Source organism: Triticum urartu, chromosome 1A, assembly GCF_056163025.1.
Source record: "Triticum urartu cultivar PI428250 chromosome 1A, HENAU_Tu73, whole genome shotgun sequence".
NCBI classification, from domain to species: Eukaryota; Viridiplantae; Streptophyta; class Magnoliopsida; order Poales; family Poaceae; genus Triticum; species Triticum urartu.
In genome coordinates this window covers 554879820-554902578 of record NC_141873.1, presented here as the reverse complement: position 1 = coordinate 554902578, position 22759 = coordinate 554879820, and the positions used below count along the sequence as shown (strand labels likewise).

At 44.7% G+C, this 22759-nt stretch overlaps 1 protein-coding gene across 1 annotated transcript; it reads left to right on the top strand.

Annotated features, from left to right (window-relative positions):
• Positions 1-3943, top strand: LOC125538861 (nucleotide pyrophosphatase/phosphodiesterase). Its single transcript, XM_048702169.2, has 10 exons — positions 1-272; positions 1286-1377; positions 1470-1536; positions 1641-1760; positions 1848-2085; positions 2176-2257; positions 2339-2471; positions 2603-2808; positions 2896-3021; positions 3136-3943. Exons 1-10 carry the CDS (start codon positions 90-92, stop codon positions 3749-3751), a joined length of 1863 nt encoding a protein of 620 aa, XP_048558126.1. The 5' UTR covers positions 1-89; the 3' UTR covers positions 3752-3943.
• The last annotated feature ends 18816 nt before the right edge of the window (positions 3944-22759 follow it).

Sequence of the window (22759 nt, the reverse complement as noted above, 5' to 3'; positions counted from 1 at the left end):
TACACTGGACACTCACCAGCCTGAAGCCAAGGAGCAGGGGCAGCTGCCTGCCAGTGCGTAGAAGATACGGGAGGAGACGGTGTTGGGCCATGGGGAGGATGGCGCATGTTGTCCTGGCGGCGGTGCTGGCCATGGCGGCAGCGGCGGCGATGGTGAGCGCGTCGCCGGCCGAGGGGATCCAGCCGCTGTCCAAGATCGCCATCCACAAGGCCACCGTGGACCTGCACGGCTCCGCGTACGTGCGGGCGACGCCGGCGTTGCTCGGCGACCAGGTACATATTCATTAGCTTGTTCATTACCAATATCCATCAGCATGATTTGACCAAGTAGTTAATAATCGGTGCACACATATAACCATAAAATACAGTATATGCTAGTTGGATCTTTTAAATGGAAATGCAGAACAAACATAATTTGTAGATTGGGTCCAAGTTTGACCATTTTTTATGACACAAAAGATATACCAATGGATTTCTATTTGAGAGTGTATTCTCACCATATAATCTTTCTGACATATAATTTATATTTTATTATGTAATTTTATAGTCAAAGTTTGACACTAAATACAAGGGGTCCTAATAAACTCCCGAACAACCGGGTTGTACGTATGACTAAGTAATTAATACTCCCTCCCTTCCTTTTACTACGCATATAAGATTTGTTTCGAGTCAAACTTTACAAACTTTGGCCAAATTTGTATTAAAAAATATGAACATCTATAATATCAAATATACACAACATGAAACTACAGTCCATAATGAATCTAAAGATATTCCTTTGGCATTGTAAATGTTGATACTTTTTTCTAGAAGCTTGGTCAAACTAGAGATACTTTGACATCAAACAAAAGTTATATGCAGACTAAAAAGAAACGGAGGGATTACTTCCTCCGTTCATGTCTATTAGGGCCCCTCATATTTTGAGTCAAAAAAAAAGGTTGACCATACATTTGTGTAACAAAATATGAGTTATATATTGCAAAATAGTATGGTTGAAATCTTCTTTCGAATATGAATCCAACAATGTAATTTTAGTGTCATATCACTTATTATTTACTAATAAAATTCATGGTAAAAGTTTGACCTGAAATTCTGGAGGCCCTAATAAACCCAAACCGTGGAAGTTGCGTATCTTATATTAAAGGGGAAAGGGGAAATGGAAGTGGTGCATAAACTGAGCAATTTTCGTAGTCGGATAATACATTGTGATGGTGCTTGAATATGAATAAAGTGCCAATTATTCTATGTTAAAAAAAAAGTCTAAGCAACTCGGATGCCTATGACAGGGAGAAGACACCGCATGGGTCACTGTGAAATACGGGTGGGAGAACCCTTCCGCCGACGACTGGATCGCCGTCTTCTCCCCTGCCGATTTCATGTAAAATAAGCTTTTCCCCTTAGCATTCTAATCCCTGTAGGATCCTCTGGCATGGAGGAATAATATCTATGGCATCTCTTGTGCGCATGCAGCTCGGGCTCGTGCCCTAACCCGCGGAGGAACCCCGACGAGCCGGGACTCTGCACAGCGCCTATCAAGGTCGGTTGACTGAAATTCATGCATGGCAATTGCCAGTTAATATGGACCGATGCACGTCGCCGGCCATGACTAATCTGTTGGTGTGTGTGTGGGCGTGGGTGCAGTATCAGTACGCCAACTACTCGGCCAACTACCGCTACTGGGGCAAGGGCACCATCCGGTTCCAGATCATCAACCAGCGCTCCGACTTCTCCTTCGCCCTCTTCACCGGCGGCTTCGAAAATGTAACCACTAGTTCTCTTACACTTTCACGATCTCAGCTGTTTCGTGTGAAGTGATCTTGGTTATGTGTTTTCCTACTTTTTTGGCAGCCCAAGCTGGTGGCGGTGTCGAAGCCGGTGGCGTTCAAGAACCCCAAGGCCCCGGTGTTCCCGCGGCTGGCGCAGGGCAAGACCCACGACGAGATGACGGTCACATGGACCAGCGGCTACGACATGGACGAGGCCTACCCGCTGGTGGAGTGGGGCATGGTCGCCCCCGGCGGCGGGGTCAGGAACCCTACCCGCACGCCCGCCGGCACGCTGACCTTCAACCGCGGCAGCATGTGTGGTACGTACCTTTTTTCCCTCTTCGAGACGATGTCCAGAAACAAGAGAAGCTCACGAGTGTGGTTCATGGTGTGTTTTCATTTTCATCCAGGCGAGCCGGCGAGGACGGTTGGGTGGAGAGACCCCGGGTTCATCCACACGGCCTTCATGAGGGACCTGTGGCCCAACAAAGAGTAGGCAAATTCCTTGGAAAAATGTAGTAGTTCCCATCCTTGGAAAATGGATTACTCAAGACCAGTTCGTTTGCGATGCAGGTACACTTACAAGATCGGGCATGAGCTCTCCGACGGTACCATGGTGTGGGGAAAGCCTTACACTTTCCGGGCGCCGCCAACCCCTGGACAAAACTCGCTGCAGCGCATCATCGTCTTCGGTGACATGGGAAAGGTAGTACCCTTTGTGACGCATGCAAGCCAATTTCACTTGACATGAAATAAAGGAACTGTCCTACACTCAAATGTTGATAAATGGAATCCACCATACATGGCCTCTACATGGTTTGGCATTCTCATTTTCAGGCGGAGAGGGACGGATCGAATGAGTTCGCCAACTACCAGCCGGGGTCATTGAACACGACGGACACGCTGGTCAAAGATTTGGACAACTACGACATCGTCTTCCACATCGGCGACATGCCATATGCCAACGGATACCTCTCCCAATGGGACCAGTTCACCGCACAAGTCGCCCCCATCAGCGCCAGGAAGCCCTACATGGTTGCGAGGTACGTTATAGATACATAGATCACGCTGTGATCGTGTACCTATGGAGCAGTGTCATGTAAAAATGTATCCTTATCTTTCGTCTACAGTGGTAACCATGAGAGGGACTGGCCCAATACCGGTGGATTTTTCGATGTCAAGGACTCTGGCGGCGAGTGCGGCGTACCGGCCGAGACTATGTATTACTACCCAGCTGAAAACAGAGCAAATTTCTGGTATGCACACACATTTTTCAATCAATATATCTCTGCACCCACAGACATGCATCGTTCTATCTATTTCCATATACTCCTACGAAACTATTGGGGTTGAAATGGCTGCCATCGAAGGTACAAGGTGGACTACGGGATGTTCCGGTTCTGCGTGGCGGACACGGGGCACGACTGGCGAGAGGGGACTCCACAGCACAAGTTCATCGAGGAGTGCCTCTCCACGGTGGACCGGAAGCACCAGCCATGGCTCATCTTCGCGGCGCACCGGGTGCTGGGCTACTCGTCCAACGCGTGGTACGCCGCCGAGGGCTCCTTCGAGGAGCCCGAGGGCCGGGAGAGCCTGCAGAAGCTGTGGCAGCGGTACCGCGTTGACATGGCCTTCTTCGGCCACGTCCACAACTACGAGCGCACATGCCCGCTCTACCAGAGCCAGTGCGTCACCGGGGAGCGGAGCCACTACTCGGGCACCATGAACGGCACCATCTTCGTCGTGGCGGGCGGCGGCGGCAGCCACCTCTCCAGCTACACCACGGCCATCCCTAGGTGGAGCGTCTTCAGGGATCAAGACTATGGCTTCGTCAAGCTCACGGCCTTCAACCACTCGTCGCTTCTGTTCGAGTACAAGAAGAGCAGCGACGGCAATGTCTACGACTCCTTCACCGTCGATAGGGACTACCGCAACGTGCTCAGCTGTGTGCACGACAGCTGCTTCCCCACCACACTCGCTCTCTGATTGTCTAGCGGTGCGTCATGGCAACGTTGCTAGCCGGAAAGCGGCTAACAAGGTTGGTCCTCAGGAGCTTAATTTGTGGAATAAAACTGGCCAGCTGCATAATTTTTAGTTTTTAGATCAAAAGCCTGCGCCGGTCAGTAAACGAAAAGGTAATCCAACTCTGAATAATCCCCATTGATGATTGCCGATTTATACATGAACCCGAAGCGAGTAGGTGGGTATCTTGATAGTATCTTCGAAAACCCAGTGGAACAAATTAAAATGTGAGCAGAAGTACGTGGGATCGAATTCTTGCTTGCTATGTACGGTTGCCTTTTTTTTAGAACTACATACGATTGCCATTGCAACTCAATACCTACCACGCATGCGGCATGCATTGGCATGGCACGTAAGATTTATCGTTTTGCCATCTCGCCGCCTTTTGATTTAGACGGCAACAAACAAACTGTGTGTTGGATGCCATGCGAGTAGCTATATACTTTTCCCTCGAGAAGGATAGTACCACATGCTTTTACATACGCTGGAGTGGATACCCTCTAAATATGAATGGCAGACGAGACGACTGTGACATATTTTGGGCCATGTGTACCAACAAGATCTTTGTCGAGATGGCCGGACTCTCCTCTCGGAATCTCGGTGGTGGTGTTGCTGCGGGTCAGGTCCGGGGGCGAAACAAGTAGTGCTTTGTAGCGCACGACATAAAAATAAAAGAAGCACCCTTGCGAGGGAATCAAACTCGCACTGTTGAACACATGCTGCTAGCCACTAGATTTGAAACGTTTTTGAAACATCCAGAAAATTGTGAACAATTTTGAAATGCCGTATTTTAAAAAAAAATACAAACAATTTGTGAAGTTCCAAAACATCTTAAAAAATGTGAACAATATTTGTAATTCCTAACATTCTTTGAAATCTCAAACACTTTTTATCCCAAACAATTCGAAATTCCAAACATTATTTTCAAAACACATTTTTCGAAAATACGAGCACATTTTGAAAACATGAATATTTTTTTAAAAGGAAACATTTTTGAAACTGTGAACAAAATTTGGGAAAAGGAAAAGATTTTTTGGATCCATGAACAATTTTTAAAATGGGGATTTTCTTTGAAACCCCAAACATAATTTGAAAATGTAAACATTTTTCGAAAAACATCAACTTTTTTATGAAATTGTAAGCATTATTTTCGAGATCACAAATTTTTTGAAAGAAAGAAATGGAAAGAAAAAATCAAGTAAAAAACGAACAAGGGAAAAACTAAAACCGAAAAAAGAAACAGAAAATGGAAAAAAAGAGAAAAATATAGCATCCGGCCGACAATTTTCTAGCAATGAGTGGCAGATGGATATTCTGTCAGAGACACCCGGGAGGCTGGGACCTTTCCAAATGGCGCACACGGGTCAGGTCCAATAACGCCTGCGCAGCTCGCTTGCCGCTGTTATGTTAGCAGGAAAACTTGTTTAAAACCCTAAAAAGCTGTTTAAAAAATGATTGAATACTCCTGCTCCAAAAAGAAAACCTGTTACATCTGCTTTTACAGATCTTTTAGATAACTATGTTCTATACTAAAAAAAGTTAAATATATTCGTAGCTCTTTTAAAACTGTTTGTGTATTTCGAAAAATGTCCATAAATTTTGAAATATTTATGAAATGTTTTAAATTATTAAAAAAGTTTTAAAAAATATGAAGAATTTAAAAAACACACCTGGATTTATAAAACTGATAAAGAATTTGAAAGTTGTTTGTGAATTTTTAAACTATTCACAAATTTAAAATATATTTGTGATTGAAAAATTCATGATTTTAAAAGAATTATGAAATTGTTTAAAATGTAAAATAAAAATCGGGAAAAGCTGCAAAAAAGGGATTAAAATCAATAGAAAACTGGACATTCAGAAAAAATCCCTAAGAAAAACTACTACATTACGGTGGGCAAAGCCCAAAGCAGGTGGATTGTCGATTTCGTCGCTTAAAAAATGCTCTTTATTCTTTGTTACGAGCGAAGAATATGATATTTTACTCTCGGCGGGCATCGGCTTTGTTGATATACACACATGGTGGACTCAAAATAGATATGTCAAATTAAATTTACTTAAATTTAGTATCTTTTTGACACCCAAAAAAGATCAACCAAATGTACTATGAATTGGTTCTATCTTAATACTCATGTAATCTCTCTTTGACTAAAACTATTTGTATGGAGAAATTGGAGGACTATATTATTTTAAGAATTTTTCTACGGAGCTTCTTTGATTTTAGAATAAAAAACATATGGTATTCTCCCATGGACTAGTGAACTTCCATTTCCAATTATGGACGAATCTTCACTTTTAGGGTAGATCTGGATGTCGTTGAGGACCTCACCACGTGTACACAGTTTTGGAATATGAAGCCGGAATTGAGTTTATGGTCTTGAAAACCTTGAAGAATGATGATGTCGTGTTTGCGGATGTTGGAGGACAAGGAGATGATTGTGCCATCATCAAAGACATATATTGTACTCCCTCTGTAAACTAATACTATAAGAGTACTTAGATCACCACTTTGGTGCTCTAAACACTCTTATATTAGTTTATGGATGGAGTAATTTGTATGTCCATGCCTCGCATGATGGGGGGGGGGGGGGGGGGGGCAATGGCCCCATGGACAATGGTGGGTTCTAGCTCATATAAATGTTATATATGCATGAGCTAACGAGGGAGCGACTGACCTGGCCGGCGGCAAAATGCTAGTGGCTAGTGCCTAGTGCATGCAAAGGCGGCGCAGGGACATCCATGTATGCGTCTGCTATTTATTTTCGTTGAAGTCCCCACGATAATGTTAGTGGTCATTTTGACATCAAATTTTATTATAGTTTAGGAGTGTACATCATAACATAGCCTTCTGCAAATATTACATAAAATCAACCGTTCATCTTTTGAATTAAAGTTGCATATATATGAATGTTGCTTAGTTTATGCCTACTGTTAGAAAATGTAATTTTCATGCATGTTAAAAATTGTTAACCTCCTATTCTGTTCAAGTGGGCATGATGGTGTTGTTGGCAGATTTGACACCAAGCTTTGCATGGGAAATATCTTGGGTTTTTACAAAACCTCTTGGCATGATCTTTATATGCTTCTCAATAAGAATTTTGTGCTCTTTCTAGTGGGGTATTTTGTTCTCAGGTTTGAGCAAACAAAATTAATCGGATCCTGTCTTGTTGTATGATTGCTCCTTGGTGTATTATATTACTTACATTGTAGCCCCTACCTTTGCTGTGGCGAGCGTAAGCCAATAAACACTATCTATTCAGTTAATGTTGTATTTGATGTGATATCCATCTTGTTACTAACATGTGATTCTTGCGTGTATGATATTAGTCACATGTTGGCACGTCTTCAATATGCACTTCGATCCTTAGCGGGACTTTTAAGTCTTCGCTCGGCCTAGGACCGCATGTTGGGCATTACAAGTTGGTAATGTAGAAAGTGTACACAAGCGAATAACTTCGTCGGCCTCTCCTAGTGATTTTCTGCAGTTATCCATGACCGTCGCATTTATTTTTGTCAGGTGAAAAAACACTCCTTTTGCCGACAAAGCAAACAGGGCCGCCTCTTTGCTAGACCAATTAGCTAGCTAGCTAATTGACCAGACCAGCTACTCTGTCTTTTTGTCAAGAAATACGAGTAGCATGCATGAACCAGTACGGATGCCACTTTTAAATCACGTCAGAGAGGTTTCGCACTTGGCCACTTACTCAGAAGTTCAGTTAGACAGACAAGCCAGATGACTGTCCGCTTGGCTAATTCCCACGGCGGCCAGATGCGACACGTACGAGAGTGCTTTGCACGCATACGGTTTCTGGTCGTGGCAGCGCACGCCCATAGGTGGAGTTAAGCGGCTCTCGTGGCAGACAATTCTTCGTGAGCTCTACTGATTTTGCGTTGAGTATTACCTTTTCTCGGTAGTAGTCTCTCACTCGTGCGCGGCAAGAAGACTGCCGTTTTCTTCGTATGACATTAGTCATCGTGTTGCTTACTACACCCTTCTCTTCGTCGGCAGACAGAAAAGTTGTTGATGCCGTTCGACAGTGTAGGTCTTGCATAAAGTAAGTTTTCGGATAAATTATTAGGTTAGTCGACAAATAGTGCATGTTTAGTAATAATATGTTTTTTTAGAAACGTGCACGTTATTTTATTTTTATTTTCTATTAGTCAATTGATGGGCAAAGTTAAAAGCAAATAACAACTTGATCTTGTATACATGTGCAGAGGGAGTATCAAACAGATCAAGAGGGCTAACCATGGATACCCAAGGCCACAGTGAATTTTTGACACCATCCGCCCCGCTTGTCCTAGCACGCTCGCACCATAACACACATTTTCTGTCCCCGAAGTCTCAAGGCCCAAGCCTATTTTTTTTTCTTGTTCCCACACATACCCCTTACGACTATATCATTTGTCCCTCTACCTCAACCTTATTCTCTCCTTTCTCCCCTAACCCTACCTCATCTTGAGCAACGCATCGCTGGGCTCCACCCCGTCACGTCTTCCCTGACAGATCGACACGCTATTGAGCTCACCTCCCCACACCTTCCCCATGCTGCCGACGTGCCACCTAGCTTCCCTCCGGGGGAAATCTACCTATTGCACTCCTACATCAGCGGTTCAGTGAGTGCCACTTGAACTAGAGTGCATGGTCACAACCCTGCCTCACAAAGGTGCCACCTCGGAGGGTGACGCCTCATCAAAAACACTTCGTTGAGTCCCCACAATTGAGGAGTGCTGCTACAGGGCATCTTGGTACCTCCCCACCTCACTAGGGACACTCCTCGCCTCTGTTGCGAAGCATCATGACATGCCACTATCTACTCATCATGAAGAGGAGCAACGCCCACCACCAACTATGCCAACTCCATTGCGTATGTTCGGTTCAGAAAGTTCATTTATGTACCTTATTTCAAAGATGATGTAGCATTCTTTTTAATGTTGTTGGTTCCTAGATTCTTGAAAATTGGTTTCTGGATTTTGTGAAATTGTTGGAAGCTATGATGAAATGTTGGAACCTTGAAAAAATTTGTTGAAAGCCTTTGATATTTTTGTTGAAAGTGTGATGAAATTTCTGTTGGCATGTGTTTTTTAAAGATCATCTGGAATTTCTAGGGGTTGGCACTAGAATTTGTGAAAGTTGAAAGCTAGCACTAAAAATTCCAATAACTTTGAATCTTATTGCTAAAGCCCATCCTTATCAATTGAAAGTGGTTTTGGAAGTTTTTTTCTTCTTCTAAAACATGTGGTTTTTCCAACTTTGAGAAAGGGAGAAGAACAATGCTTTCCTTTTTCGTGCCACAAGCATGCACAAACAACCTAATAAGTAGATTCCATAAAGTGCCTGCTAGCTTTCTACCCAGCAAGTCACTGTTGGTTAGCTTGCCCATCAAACGTATTACCATCGTATTCTAAGTTTGTGTGCAAGCACATGACATGAATTGAGTATACTGTGTCCATGGTAATGAACTACTGGCATCGCTGCAAATGTCCCTCAAACCCAGGAAGTGTACCAATATGGTTCCTTAAGCTCGTGGCATTAGTCATCGTGTTGCTTACTACACCCTTCTCTGCTTCGTTGGCAGACAGAAAAGTTGCTGATGCCGTTCGACAGTGTAGGTCTTGCATAAAGTAAGTTTTCGGATAAATTATTAGGTTAGTCGACAAATAGTGCATGTTTAGTAATAATATGTTTTTTTAGAAACGTGCATGTTATTTTATTTTTATTTTCTATTAGTCAATTGATGGGCAAAGTTAAAAGCAAATAACAACTTGATCTTGTATACATGTGCAGAGGGAGTATCAAATAGATCAAGAGGGCTAACCATGGGTACCCAAGGCCACAGTGAATTTTTGACACCATCCGCCCCGCTTGTCCTAGCACGCTCGCACCATAACACACATTTTCTGTCCCCAAAGTCTCGAGGCCCAAGCCTATTTTTTCTTGTTCCCACACATGCCCCTTACGACTACATCATTTGTCCCTCTATCTCAACCTTATTCTCTCCTTTCTCCCCTAACCCTACCTCATCTTCAGCAACGCATTGCTGGGCTCCACCTCGTCACGTCTTCCCTGACAGATCAACACGCTATTGAGCTCACCTCCCCACACCTTCCCCATGCTGCTGACGTGCCACCTAGCTTCCCTCCGGGGGAAATCTACCTATTGCACTCCTACATCAGCGATTCAGTGAGTGCCACTTGAACTAGAGTGCATGGTCACAACCCTGCCTCACAAAGGTGCCACCTCGGAGGGTGACGCCTCATCAAAAACACTTCGTTGAGTCCCCACACTTGAGGAGTGCTGCTACAGGGCATCTTGGTACCTCCCCACCTCACTAGGGACACTCCTCGCCTCTGTTGCGAAGCATCACGACATGCCACTATCTACTCATCATGAAGAGGAGCAACGCCCACCACCAACTATGCCAACTCCATTGCGTATGTTTGGTTCAGAAAGTTCATTTATGTACCTTATTTCAAAGATGATGTAGCATTCTTTTTAATGTTGTTGGTTCCTAGATTCTTGAAAATTGGTTTCTGGATTTTGTGAAATTGTTGGAAGCTATGATGAAATGTTGGAACCTTGACAAAATTTGTTGAAAGCCTTTGATATTTTTGTTGAAAGTGTGATGAAATTTCTGTTGGCATGTGTTTTTTTAAAGATCATTTGGAATTTCTAGGGGTTGGCACTAGAATTCGTGAAAGTTGAAAGCTAGCACTAAAAATTCCAATAACTTTGAATCTTATTGCTAAAGCCCATCCTTATCAATTGAAAGTGGTTTTGGATGTTTTTTTCTTCTTCTAAAACATGTGGTTTTTCCAACTTTGAGAAAGGGAGAAGAACAATGCTTTCCTTTTTCGTGCCACAAGCATGCACAAACAACCTAATAAGTAGATTCCATAAAGTGCCTGCTAGCTTTCTACCCAGCAAGTCACTGTTGGTTAGCTTGCCCATCAAACGTATTACCATCGTATTCTAAGTTTGTGTGCAAGCACATGACATGAATTGAGTATACTGTGTCCATGGTAATGGACTACTGGCATCGCTGCAAATGTCCCTCAAACCCAGGAAGTGTACCAATATGGTTCCTTAAGCTCGTGGAAGATAGCCCCCCCCCCCCCCCCCCCCACACACACATGTAGATTGTAGATTGGCGGTCAAAGGCGAGGGGAACCGACGGGATTAAAAAGGTTGATGATCTACCCATGGGCTAGGGGTTTAATGACATGACTCCTCTCTTGCTCTGTGGTTTGGGAGGATGCAATATTACCTGAGATAACTAAAAGATTTGGTATACTAATGATGTACCATAAGTTAGCTAGGGGAATGAAAATTTGTTGTAGAGACTTGAAAGAAATTTGGGAAACATAGGGTAGACGATCCAATAAAACAGAAACTTGTGCAAAACAGTGACAAAAGTTCATTTATTCATTCTGAGAAACCAGTCACAACATATATATATAGCCTGTTCCACACCCATGCTACTTCGGTGGAAACATAGTAGTACGCTACTAGTAACAGGTACTCCGTACGTACATATCAACGACGACTTACACTGCATACGTACATATCCAAGACAAGAAGTGATTTGTTTCATCAAAACTGCATGCACGCAATGAGGCCGGACGTGAACCGACATCGTGATCTAATGATGCTGCGGATCTGGGCCGCCGGGGCTGGTCCTCTTAGACTGGCCAATGTCACCCTGGCCGTCCGCCTTAGCCATCTCCTCCCGCAGCACCTTCCTGACGAAAGGCCCACTCGCCATTGCCATCGCTGCGGGCGCCGTGGCCTCTCTCCCATGACCCCTTTGCCGGCCAGCCGCAGATGCAGACGAGAGAACCAGGGGCGGACCCAGAACAAAAATGTCCCGGTGTCCACGTATACACTATACAATGTCTCAAAAAAATGTATACACTATACAAGGATGATGACAAGCAATAATATACATGAAAATAATACACCCAACAATTTAAAATATTCGACAGTAAAAATTATTACCAAAAATGATTTCTTCTAGAGTTTGAGATGAACTCCCTGTAATTAATGGTTGCTAAATCTTGGTCATGTATCAAGGCATTATTTTGTTTCTGAGATGGAGCATCATCTGGTTCATTTGGCATTATCATCTTCTGCCGATGTCTTCATCTTTCTAAAAAACCTTTCAATAAACTCACCTGGTATTCACCGGTAATTATGTTATCACAAGTGCACGAGTTACATTATTTGCGTTTAAAGAAGCGGGAATAAAAATAATAAGTAAAGCATATTGATCAAACTGTATGGCTACAAAGTTAAACTCCGCAAAAAATACATACTTGACATTGTGTTGTATTGTCGTCGCGCAGTCTATAAATTATCCAAAGAGATGTGAACCAGTAGAAAAAGTTATCCAATCAAAGCAATCCAATTCCCCATTTGCAATACCTTGATTTTAAAACCCTAGCCATTCAATTCAATTTAGACCTAAAAAACTAGACAAAACTATGACAAGTACTCCCTCCGTCCCAAATTTTTTATTTTAGATTTGTCTAAATATGAATGTATCAAGTCACATTTTAGTATTAGATACATCCGTATCTAGATAAATTTAAGACAAATTTTTTGGGACGAAGAGAGTACGTGTTTAAAGTGAGACTGACGGCCGTACCTATTTCCTTCGATTATTTGTAGTATGCAACGGATCAGGGCCCGGAGCGGGCATCCGGCGGCTAGCGTCTGGGCACTGGCGGCAGGCTCTGACTTCCGGAGCCCTTGAGCAGGCAACGGCGAACGCGCTCACACCGTATCGCTGTGGGGGAAAGAACAGCCGAACAGACGTATGTACGACAGAGATCGATCCAATCGATCGATAGCTAAGCAGGCTGAGTGCCCGTTCCAAATTCCCAATGATACAATCAGTCCAAAGCAGCTGGATGGGCTGCTATCGCTAGATGGCCCGTGCTTGACGTCCGGTGTCCAGCTCAAGATTCTACCGGTGTCCAAGCCCAATATATCTTACCTATATATACGTATGCACAAATTTCAACCGGTGTCCTGTGACACCGGGTAGCCTAACGTGCGTCCGCCCCTGCGAGAGAACTAGGAGCGCGCAGACCACAAGCACCGCACGTCCGCACCACGGAGCACGCAGGCCTTGGCCATGCGCATGGAAGCTTAGCTAGCTAGGAACTAGTTGTGCCTGCAAGGCTAGAGTGATATCTGCTCGGTGAACGCCCGAGTGCATGCGGATGCCATTTTGAGCGGGTGGTCGCTCGTTTATATAGGCGTGCGCGAAGCTGGTGGAGCACTAGAGAGCGTCGTACGTGCACACGAGGCATGGAGCAATATAAAATCGGTTCGTAGTTGTTTCTGCGTTGTTTCGGTGCACTTTCCACGGGGTTCCACCAATCCACCGGCCGGCGTCAGATAACACGGCTGGCCGGCCGACAACTCCGAGGTGGCGCCCGATAGGACAGGGTTGGGCGGGCCCGGCCGGTGGTGACAAGAGATTAACAAGTATAAGTCGGTCCCGGTAATGGAGTACGTAGCTAGTACGTACTGGTCCAAATACAAAGCATACTGCATATACGTACGTGAGTGGTGGGTTGCACGTATGCACTCCTCGTGATGGATTTTGCTACGACTGCATGCATGCACAAGTTCGTCCATGTCTTTTTTCACACACAAATGAATCGTCTCTTCGTGCACGTGCGTAATTTGGACCCGGCCGGCTAGTGGTTTGGGTTGAGGTTGGGCACATGCATGATGCATGCATGCAAGTGCGAGGATAAGAAGGTCTTGTACAATGCAAGACGTTTATGAAAGATATTTAGAGAAATAAATCAATGTAACCTTAAGCATCGGTGCTTATTTGTAGACGCTTAATTAGGCGTCTCTTCTTTTAAAAATAGGCGTTGGTGTTTCATAAAAAAACAGTTTATTTTTCTAAGCATCTAGCATTGTACATGGCTTAAACAAGCACTTGTGGAGTCGTGGATGATGATCAACATAGGGTTGGCTTGTTATCGACAGATTGACATGCCAAATGCAAACGCAAAAGAAGGACAACCTTTATCCTCGTACGTGGTGGTACCGGTACACAGGACATCCAGAAAATGTACTGCTAAGTTCTAACGGAGCAGCTTCGTCAGCCTAGATGTCAGCCTACATCTACTAGTGGAGAATAGACTACCCCGTATTTCCCCTTCCAATCAATACCCTGAATACAAATCCTATACATCCTGTGAAAAGAAGGCACACTTCTCCTTTTGCCGACAAAGTTAGGGCCGCCTCTCACACCAATCAGTCCTAAAGTATAGTGGGTTATAAAGTATAGTTTGGACTCGACAATATCGACGCTTCATGCTGTTTCTCCTCTTGAGGGTTGTCGTGAAGTTTATGTGTCTTAGGGCGTGACGTGACATTGTATTTAGTCCTTCATATATGTAGTCGTGTCGCTTATTTTGTCAGGTTATCTTGCGAACCGCTTTGTTAGACTGCCTTGTAACATTCGACGTATATTATGATTTATGGTTTATCTCTAAAGCGAGACGTGAACTTGTTCAGAGAGGGACATCCATGCATGCACAATTTGCGTGCACATGATTAATTTGTGCTGAATTTTGCTATGACTGCATGCATGGGTCGGGTGCATGCTTGCGTGCACAAGCTGGACCGCCTCCTTTTTGAAAACCCCTGGATTGGTCTATGCACGTGCGTCACCTCCCCATACTTGATGGGTGCCACACTATTAGGGGCCTTGCTACTTCCCCACCTCACCAGGGACGCTCCTCACCTCTGTTGCAAAGTGTGTCAACATGCCGCTAGCTGCTCACCATGAAGAGGAGCAACACCCGCCACCAACTATGCCACCTTTGTTTCTTATTTTAGGTTAAAGAAGTTCATTTCTATATTTTATTTCAAAGATGGTATTAAAGATTTTTTTCTAATATTGTTGGTTCCTAGAGTTTTGAATGATAACTTCTAGATTTTGTGAAAATTGTTGAAAGCTATGATGAAATCGTGAGAATCTTGACATAGTTTTGTTGAAAGCCTTTGATAATTTTGTTGAAAGTGTGATGAAATTTCTGTTGGCATGTTTTTTTAAAGAGAGCACTAGAATTTCTGGGGGTTGACACCGGAATTAGTTAAAGTTGAAAGCTAGCACTAAAAATTCTGAAAATCATCTTAATTTTGAAACTTCTGACAACTTTAAATATTATTTCGAAAGCCCATCCTTATTAATTGAAAGTGGTTTTGGAGGGTTTTCTACAACTCATGGTTTCCTAGATTTGAGAAAGGAGAGGAGCAATGTTTTCCTTTTTCGATCCACAAGTGTGCATGAACAACCCAATAATTAGATTCCAGAAAGTGACCGCTAGCTTTCTACCTAGCAAGTTAGTGTTGGTTGGTTTCCCCCTCAAACATATTAACATTGTGTGTGAAGTTTGTACGCAAGCACATGGCGATAGATAATAATGTGTACATGGTAGATTGGCATCGCTCATTATGGCCGTGAAACTCAGGAAGTGTACCAATATGGTTCCTTAAACTTGCTAAAGGGTTCCATCTATGATGCTAGAAGGTATATTGACGGTCAAAAGCAAGGGCAACCGATGGTATTATAAATAAAAAAAGGTTGATGATTTACCCAGGGGCTAGGGGTTTAATGACATGACTCCTCTCTCGCTATGTTGTTTGGGAGGATGCAATTTTACCAGAGAAAACTAAAATATTGGTATTCTAAAGATGTATAAGTTGGCCAGGGGAATGAAAGATTTGTTGATCAAAATATTAGAATGTGGTAGAGACTAAAAGAAATTCGGGACACATAGGGTAGACGATCCAATAAAATGAAAACTTGCGAAAAACAATGACAAAATGCGGATAAATGTTAAAATTTATCATTCTGAAAAACAAGTGACAACATATAACCTGTTCCACACACATGCTACTTCTGTGGTAACGTAGCAGTACACTAGTAGTAACAAGTACTCGACGACGACGTGCACTGTATACATATGCTTGTGAAAAAAAAATCTCTTTTGCTACCAAGGCAAGAAGGCAATTTATTGCATGAAAGCTCAATGCACGCAACGTGACAGGCGGTGAACCAACATCAACTAATGATGCTGCGGGTCTGGGCCGCCCGGACTGGTCCTCTTAGACTCGCCAATGCCACCCTGGCCGTTCGCCTGAAGCATCTCCTCCCGCAGCACCATCCTGACAAAACGCCCTTTCGCCGTTGCCATCGCTGCCGGCGCCGTGGCCTCTCTCCCATGACCCCTTTGCCGGCCAGCCGCCTCGGCCGCCGCAGATGCGGACGAGAGAAGTAGGAGCGCGCACACCACCAGCACCGCACAGCGGAGCACGCGAGCCTTGGCCATGCGCATGCAAGCTTAGCTAGCAACCTGTACCTATGCAAGCAACGCCTCGATGCTTGCGGCTGCCATTTTGAGCTGCAGGTGTGGCTGGTTTATATAGGCGTCGCGCTGTGCACTAGAGCGACGTGCACAGGCAAGATAGAGCATATCAAATCGGTTTGTAGCTATGTCGTTTCTGCGTTGTTCCGTGCCCTTTCCACGTGGTTCAACCAATCGGCCGGTTCCGGCGTGCGATAACACGGCTGGCCGGCCGGCAAACTCGATCCGAGTTGGCGCCCGGCAGGATAGGGTCGCCGGGATTCGGTTGCTGCTGGCAAGATTAACAAGTAAAAGTCGATCCCGGTAATGGAGTACGTAGCTACTACGTACTGGTCGATGTACAAAGCATACTGCATGCGTACGCACGTGGGCTGCACATATGCACTCCTTGTGGTGGATTTTGCTAGGCCTGCGGCATGCATGCATGGATTGGGTGCACGCACGTGTGCACAATGAACTGACTTTTTAACGACAAATTAAAAGCCGCCTCTTGACACTCGAAAAAGAAATTACGCCGCCTCTTTCACCAATGGGCTAGCTAGTTAGATATAGATTAGCGCACATGCTTCGAGTTTTTTTTTTTGCACGCATACGGTTTCCAGTTCGGGCGGCGCACGTCGATAAGTGAAGTTAGTAAGGGTGTGTTTGGTTAGGGAACCAAGTGAAATGTAATGTCATGGTTCCATTTCATTAGAATGGGTCGGTTTTGTCCGTATGTTTAGTTGAGGGCTATAGATGGAATGGAACGATGACATTTCAATGTTTGGTTAATGAGATGGAATGGAATGGTGACACTGTAGCTTATATGTTCAATAAGAAATTATATGGCATTTCAACTGTATTTGTCCCATAAATAGTTTATGAATCCACCCAGAAGCATAACGAAGTGCCCATAACTCAAAAAATATATTTCAATCCGTATTTTCTCAAACATTTACAGTGATTGAAGATGAAACAAAATACTGCATTTTCTCGAACAGGAACTTGCTCCTCCTAGCGAACCGAAGACCGCATCGAGGGCCAGATCACCGTCGCCTCCAGCTAGCAAGGTCGCTGCTGCCCTCTCTCCATCGCCCCCATAGTCCTTGGTCAGGTCGTTGCTGCCCTCTGCCGCCTCATAGCCCCTGGTTAGGTCGCTGCAGCACCCTCCGCCGCTCCTCTCACAGCTCTGGTCGCTGCTGCCCCTGCCATAGGTCAAGTCGTTGCCGCACGCAGAGCCCGTGAGATCCAGCGCCACCGCTCTTCTCCTTCAGTCAGATCTGTGGTGCGCCGCCGGCAGGGATTGAGGATGGTGACGACCCCTGCCACCGGTCTGAGGGAGGGACGAGAGTGAAGAATCGGCGGGAGGGAGGGAGAGGATTGGGAGGGCGCGTCGGGAGGGAGGCGGAGCGACGGCTGCCGGGAAGTTTCCGGATAAATTAGGTTAGTCGGCAAATAGTCCATGTCTACCTAAAAAAAGAAGACACATAAGTAGTTCATATCCTCCTGAAAAGGCCATAGCGTTCATAAATAAAGAATATAAAGGTGGCAGTTTGTACAAGAGTATGACCAAGTCAAAGTTGAACACCCCGTGAGTATACAAAACCATTCCGTAATTTGGGTTCTGATTTAACTATTAATGTGGCCAACAAAGTATAGGTTATATGTCAAAAATTATACCATTGGGTTGGTATTTTGAAGAAGTTTTCAATAGTAAATTTTCAGTAATAATATGTAGTATTGTTTTTTGAGAAACCTGTATTTTTTATTAGTTAACATATGGTCAAAGTTTTTTTTGAGGGATGCCATTCGGTGGACGAAAGGTAAATATTTTAGTGAGTACTGAAATGAATGAAATTCAGTGAATTTCATCGAAATCTCACTGTAAGTGAAAACCATAGTGTCGTGACATCTTGAGCAGCAATAGGCATGATTCAGTATTATCAACAAATTATGGTCTTACATATACGAGAGAAAAAAGGTATGAGTATGAGCATGCAAAATCAGATGGGCAATAAAATAGTTTCACAACAGAGAGTAAAATACTTCATGTGTGGACACTCAATCACAGCTAGGCCAGGAATTGACTTAGAACAAACAAAATAGAGCATAATAAACGAGGTACAGTTCTTTTGGCCGATTCTCCTAAAAACACAAACCTATATTTTTTTGACATCTTGGTTGTTTTCATCCTAACCAGTTTTTTTTCAAGGTGGTCATCCTAACTGTCTAGGATCGTAAAAAAAAATATGGGTTCAAAATTATGACAGAAGTTGGGAGAGGTGATTCTCAAGATTATGAGAGAATCAGTGAAAAGAACGGGGCCTAAAGGACGTAATAGAGGGGGCTTGCACGTGCCGGAACAACGAAATGAGGCCAATGATTGAATCTTATTGTCAAAGAGAATATATTCCCTTTTTTTGGATAATCATACATGATAAATTCTCTTCGGTAGTTAGGGAATCCTTATTATACGCCGCTACATGATCTGAAAAGGAAAATTGCAGTCGAGCGTTGTTACGACTCCCTATAAATAGGAATCCTTTGAACCCTCCCCAGATTGTAGTTCGTTCTTCTACGCCGCCCTAACCGAGCAACCCAGGAAACCAACAAGACCGAAGGATGGAGCGACATATAGTAGTTCGTTGTTCTACGCCGCCCAAACCGAGCAACCCAGGAAATTAGCAAGACCAAAGGACAGAGTGAAAGATGAATCCTCTGGTAACTCGCCACGATCTTCCTCCCACGATCTCCTGCTATAACCTCTGCTTTTTTCCTGCCACAATCTTCTGCTGCAACCCCTATCGTGGGAGTAAGTCTGACAATAGAATAGGGGGTACGTAGGAGGAGGCAAGATCCTAGCTACGGTGAGGTTGTGCACGCAAGATTTACGAGTTCAGGCCCTTCTCGGAGGTAGTAACAACCCCACGTCTCGGTCCCCGGAGGCCTGGTCGACTGGATTATGCGTGAGAGTTACAGGGGGTGCGAACCCTTGTGCTAGCGGAGGGGGGTGGCTTATATAGAGTGTGCCTGGACCCCATCCATCGTTCGTTACACAAGGTTCAATGTACATTAAGACAGAGCGTTACTGATAACGCCGGCTATAAAGAGATATAAATGATCTTAAAGACTGCGGAGTGAACGCATGACCCCTGAGTGGCTTTAGATCTTCGGTACTCCGAGTGGTTTCTTGTATGGTCGAGTGACTTCTTATTGGTCGAATGGAATTGGGGTATCCGAGTGGGATAATTGGTCGAGTGGATTGCACTCCAAGGTTACTTCAGTCGGTATCCTTTGTTGTACTTTGAATGTTCTTGACTCTAGGGTAGTGACCTTGGGTAGGGCTTCTAGGTCAGGCCTATGACCCTACCCTAGGTTAATGGCATCGTCATTAGCCTCCGAAAGGATTGAGGTCCGAGTGAAAAGAGAGTTGAAGTTGGTTCCGACTCGATTCCACGCCTCGGAGGTATTTCATCAGAATCAGGGAGTCATGCTGGGGCTTCAGCTTCGTTTCAGTCGCCTTGATCAATTCAGAGGTCGTCGAGTGAGTTATGTTGATAATCTTCGCCTGAGTTATGGTACGAAATCTTCGACACGATTGGTTGCTCTGCCGTTCCCAGATTTCACGGGATTCAAAATTTTGGGGAAGCGCGCGGGACGGGGCGCGCCGCAGTAATCGGAGTGGATAGATGAGGGCGTCTCGATCTTCGTGCCAGCTTTTTTGCCACGTGTTGGGCGAGTGCTTGCCGCGGGATATGATTAGATCGCTCGGGCCCACTCGTCAGCCACTCGAAAGTGGTCTCATAAATAGCACCCGGGTCGACACAACGCACAGTGCATCTCAATCGTCCTCTTCCTCCTCTACTTCTCCGCAGCGCTCTCCACCATCTTCTTCGCCTTCGCTTCGCTCGCGTGCACTCCCTCTCCATGGGGAAGGACAAGACAACGGACCTGGAGCGCTCGAGGAAGGCGGCGACGACGGCGAAGGGCAAGAAGACAAGTCGGGGGTCGTCGTCGAGGTCTGGTTTGCCGCCTTGTTGGATCCTGGGGGACTGGATTGAATCCACGATCCAGAAAGAAGACTTGGAGGATCTCAATGTTTCGGCCGAGTGACGGTGGTAGGGTGTTTGACATTCATTCCTATTTCTTGCATGGGACCTAAGCATGCACCCAAGGACAAATATTTGATATTTCAACCAATTTATATGCACTTGAGCATGTGCATGTAGTTCAAATTTGAATTATGCACATAAATACATTGAAAACTCAGTTAATGCATAAAAATGTCCAAACGAACACCAAAAATCACAAAAATTGACACAACACTCCTGTTGTTCTATGTTGACACGAGAAAATAAATTGAAAGCAATAAGACGCAATGGATATCGTTTTGTCCCCAAAGCTGGGACGTTCCCTACTGAAACCATCATGCTTGTTGTGAGAAGCTCCAGTTTGTGGGAAGCATATACCCAAACCTGCCCCAAATGGGACAAAAAGTTTACCATGGCATGTTGATGCCGCTCCATGATAACATGCCAAGTTTCATGATTTTCAGATGAGTTTTGGATTTACTAGAATTTAAAAACCAGGTATCTCAATGTTTCGGCCGAGTGACGGTGGCAGGGTGTTTGACATTCATTCTCATTTCTTGCATGGAACCTAAGCATGCACCAAAGGACAAATATTTGATTTTTCAACCAATTTATATGCACTGCAGCATGTGCATGTAGTTCAAATTTGAATTATGGACATAAATGCATTGAAAACTCAGTTAATGCATAAAAATGTCCAGACGAACCCCGAAAAATCACAAAAATTGACAAAACACTCCTATTGTTCTATGTTGACATGAGCAACAATTTGAAAGTAATAAGAGGCAATGGATATCGTTTCGTCTCCAAAGGTAAGACGTTCCCTACCGAAACCATCATACTTGTTGTGAGAAGCTCTGGTTTTGTGAGAAGCATATACCCAAACCTGCCCCAAATGGGACAAAAAATTTACCACGGCATGTTGATGCCGCTCCATGATAGCATGCCAAGTTTCATGAATTTCACAAGAGTTTTGGATTTACTAGAATTTAAAAACCAGGTATCTCAATGTTTCGGCCGAGTGACGGTGGCAGGGTGTTTGAAATTCATTCCCATTTCTTGCATGGGACCTAAGCATGCACCCAAGGACAAATATTTGATTTTTCAACCAATTTATATGCACTGGAGGATGTGCATGTAGTTCAAATTTTAATTATGCACATAAATGCATTGAAAACTCAGTTAATGCATAAAAATATCCAAACGAGCCCCGAAAAATCACAAAAATTGACACAATACTCCTGTTGTTCTATGTTGGGACAAGAATTTTTTTAAGGCAATAAGAGGCAAAGAGATATAAATGATCTTAAAGACCGCGGAGTGAACGCATGACCCCTGAGTGGCTTTAGATCTTCTGTACTCCGAGTGGTTTCTTGTATGGTCGAGTGACTTCTTATTGGTCGAATGGAATTGGGGTATCCGAGTGGGATAATTGGTCGAGTGGATTGCACTCCAAGGTTACTTCAGTCGGTATCCTTTGTTGTACTTTGAATGTTCTTGACTCTAGGGTAGTGACCTTGGGTAGGGCGTCTAGGTCAGGCCTACGACCCTACCCTAGGTTAATGGCATCGTCATTAGCCCCCGAAAGGATTGAGGTCCGAGTGAAAAGAGAGTTGAAGTTGGTTCTGACTCGATTCCACGCCTCGGAGGTATTTCATCAGAATTAGGGAGTCATGCTGGGGCTTCAGCTTTGTTTCAGTCGCCTTGATCAATTCAGAGGTCGTCGAGTGAGTTATGTTGATAATCTTCGACTGAGTTATGGTACGAAATCTTCGACGCGATTGGTTGCTCTGTCGTTCCCAGATTTCACGGGATTCAAAATTTCGGGGAAGCGCGCGGGACGGGGCGTGCCACAGTAATCGGAGTGGATAGATGAGGGCATCTTGATTTTCATGCCACCTTTTTCGCCACGTATTGGGCGAGTGCTTGCTGCGGGATATGATTAGATCGCTCGGGCCCACTCGTCAGCCACTCGGAAGTGGTCTCATAAATAGCGCCCAGGTCGACGCAATGCATAGTGCATCTCAATCGTCCTCTTCTTCCTCTACTTCTCCGCAGCACTCTCCACCATCTTCTTCGCCTCCGCTTCGCTCGCGTGCACTCCCTCGCCATGGGGAAGGATAAGACGGCGGCCCTGGAGCGCTCGAGGAAGGCGGCGACGACGGTGAAGGGCAAGAAGACAAGTCCGGGGTCGTCGTTGAGGTCTGGTTTGTCGCCTGGTTGGATCCTGGGGGACTGGATTCGATCCACGATCCAGAAAGAAGACTTGGAGGATCTGGCCAGTGGAAGCTTGATTGCTCACGGGTCTTGGAAGTTGCCAGGGAACGAGATTGAGCCTCGGCCGCAGGAGGGTGAGTGCGTCCTCCTCGCAACCCATGTCGACCGCGGTTTCAGTCTGCCTCCACATCCTTTTTCTGAGGTTTCATGAACTTTTTTGGCGCCCAACTTCATCACTTCTCCCCCCAACACAATCACATATCTCGCTGCACACATCTTTCTG